The 2,590-nt window shown below is 42.7% G+C and overlaps 1 protein-coding gene across 1 annotated transcript in view; it reads right to left on the reverse strand.

Annotated features, from left to right (window-relative positions):
• Positions 1 to 347: 347 nt before the first annotated feature.
• Positions 348 to 2,590, reverse strand: part of msraa (methionine sulfoxide reductase Aa) — an 80,402-nt gene continuing 78,159 nt past the window's right edge. Inside the window, exon 7 of the mRNA XM_084082542.1 lies at positions 348 to 1,537. Coding sequence (XP_083938668.1) covers positions 1,373 to 1,537 — 165 coding nt within the window. The 3' untranslated portion in view covers positions 348 to 1,372. The remainder of the gene's footprint in view (positions 1,538 to 2,590) is intronic.

Below are 2,590 nucleotides of genomic sequence, written 5' to 3' on the forward strand. Positions count from 1 at the left end.
CGTGCACACACACACACACACACACACACACACACACACACACACACACACACACACACACACACACACACACACACACACACACACACACACACACACACACACACACACACACACAGTCTCTGACAGATGCGTCAGGGAGCAGAACAAGGCTTTAGGCAAAGATCTGAGAAAGGAGGTCATCCAAATGCTACCCAAAAAAGCCATAAAGGCAGTGTATACAAACATGTGCACACACACACACGCACGCATGCACGAACCCGCGCACACACACACACACACACACACACACACACACACACACACACACACACACACACACAAAGGCACCGGAACCAACACGAGAATCCATTTTTAATAATTTAATCCAGTGCGGTGCAGCTTGTCCTCTTTATACACACTGACTATGATGATGCCAACATCACTTCCATGAATGCAGCAGTGTGTGTGTGTGTGTGTGTGTGTGTGTGTGTGTGTGTGTGTGTGTGTGTGTGTGTGTGTGTGTGTGTGTGTGTGTGTGTGTGTGTGTGTGTGTGTGTGTGTGTGTGTGTGTGTGTGTGTGTGTGTGTGTGTGTGCGCGTGTGTGTACTTGAAAAGCTTAATCAGTAATGGAGGAGTGATTTCAGGGTTGCTGGTTTGACAATGCATTGGCTTTTAATAATCTCAACCCATCTACCGTACACACTTTCTCAAATAACGAAACAGGCCCAACTGTGAAATCCTAGTTAATTAGTATCCAATAAACAACAAAATAAAACACAAATTAAAACACAAACCAAAGGACCTTATCAACAGATGTATTTGATAACCAGCTGATCAGTCTCCACTCTGACAATCAGCAGTCAGATAATGAATATTAACCACTTAAACCCTATACTGCTATCTGCTATTTTCTGCAAAGTTTTTCCCCAGAATACGGATGCTGGGGTTTAAGTGGTTAATGACTGATAAACAGTTACTGAAACTGAAAACAGCCTACAAGTTAAAGAGCAGAAAGAGACATTAGAGACAACTGGACTAAAAACGAAATGGAGTTATGACTAAAACTAATAAATATGGGGCCTTTAATAATCAAATATGTGAGTTACCAAGGCCCAAGGCCCAAGGCCCTCATTGGAAACAAGTCCGCAAGGACTTTTATGAACGGACCTGTTAGACAAAGTATTTTAAATGTAAATGTGTTGTTTTACTTTTTTTTTTGCCTAATAAAATATTCAATCAAATCAAAGTTAAGTGCTTGTTGGTTTAAAATCTGACACAAGTTTACTTTGAACGAAGCTCGTCTTCGCCCATAATGACTGAAAACCAACCCATCAGTTCTTCATCCTTACTGAACAGAGGGATTACTGGCTGGTTGGGAGGCTCCCACTGGTTACTTCTTGAGTCCTATTGGACAGGAGACTCCGGTGCCTCCCAGGCCGCAGTATCCATTGGGGTTTTTGCTGAGGTACTGCTGGTGGTAGTCCTCTGCGTAGTAAAATGGCTGGCCCTCGGCAATCTCTGTAGTAATTTGACCAAAACCTTCCTCACTTAACACCTGGAAGACGAAAGAGAGAAACAACACAACACGACACAACACAACATTAATGATGAATAATTGAAAATCCCTCAAGCAGTTCTTGACTTCTTTCATTTCTCCACCCACGGCTGTCCGCTGGTGGAGACATAACCATACATTTTACTTGATTTGTGTAATGAGTTCTGGCTACAATGAAAACGTCAAAGCTGAGCCCTCTGATGTAGAGTGAATTCGGGATCAATGCCCTGTTATAAGCCAGGAAAATGGACAATGTCCATAAAAAGAGGGTAAAAGAAGGGGATGACCGATGACATGCAATGCAGTACCTGTCCTGAGATAGTCTCGAACCCATTATGTTAGGAAGGCACCAATATCTCCACTAAGCACACATATTTCCTTTTAAGGTGGAGTACTTTTGACTGGGTGGTTGCTGTTTGGATTCACGCATGGGAGACCAGGGTTTGATTTCAGGTGGTTACATTGGGGTCTTGTCCGGATAAGATATTCCCCGGAAGGGGGGAGGTCAACGGAAGTGAATGTAACAGAGTAGCTCTGCCTGTAGACCAGTAAGCCTAATAATCTCTCTTGGCGACCCAATCTCTCTACACTTTTGGCTGAGAGTAAATCTCATGCTGGAGACCTGGGTTCAAATCCAGGTGGGTTATAGGCTGAGACAGTTCTTGGCTTTACCCTCCACTATCCTGCCACCATGAACGGGACTAGCAGGAACATAAGCTGCACGTATGTGCACGTACTGTAGCATCAATGTACAGTATGTGTTACACCTTGGCATAGCTTCCTGCAATCTTCTATTCTGGATTCCTATACAATTCTCCAGCAAGAATGGTGCTACTGTACATGTGAGTAATAATGAACTGGAAAATGTACAGAATGTGGTCGTTTGTATTGGGAGTTCTATTGTGTTTATTGTTGTGTTGTTTATTCAGCTTTTCTATCTGTCTGAAGCCAATGGAATCATGTCTATATTTGTCTGAGCAATACAGATTCTATTCTAAAATGTATTTGGTGATGTTTGTATCTCAAAAATATTAATTGTGCAGTCAGAACACT

The sequence above is a fragment of the Gymnoscopelus microlampas genome (genome assembly GCF_963454915.1).
Source record: "Gymnoscopelus microlampas genome assembly, chromosome: 16".
Taxonomy (NCBI): domain Eukaryota; kingdom Metazoa; phylum Chordata; class Actinopteri; order Myctophiformes; family Myctophidae; genus Gymnoscopelus; species Gymnoscopelus microlampas.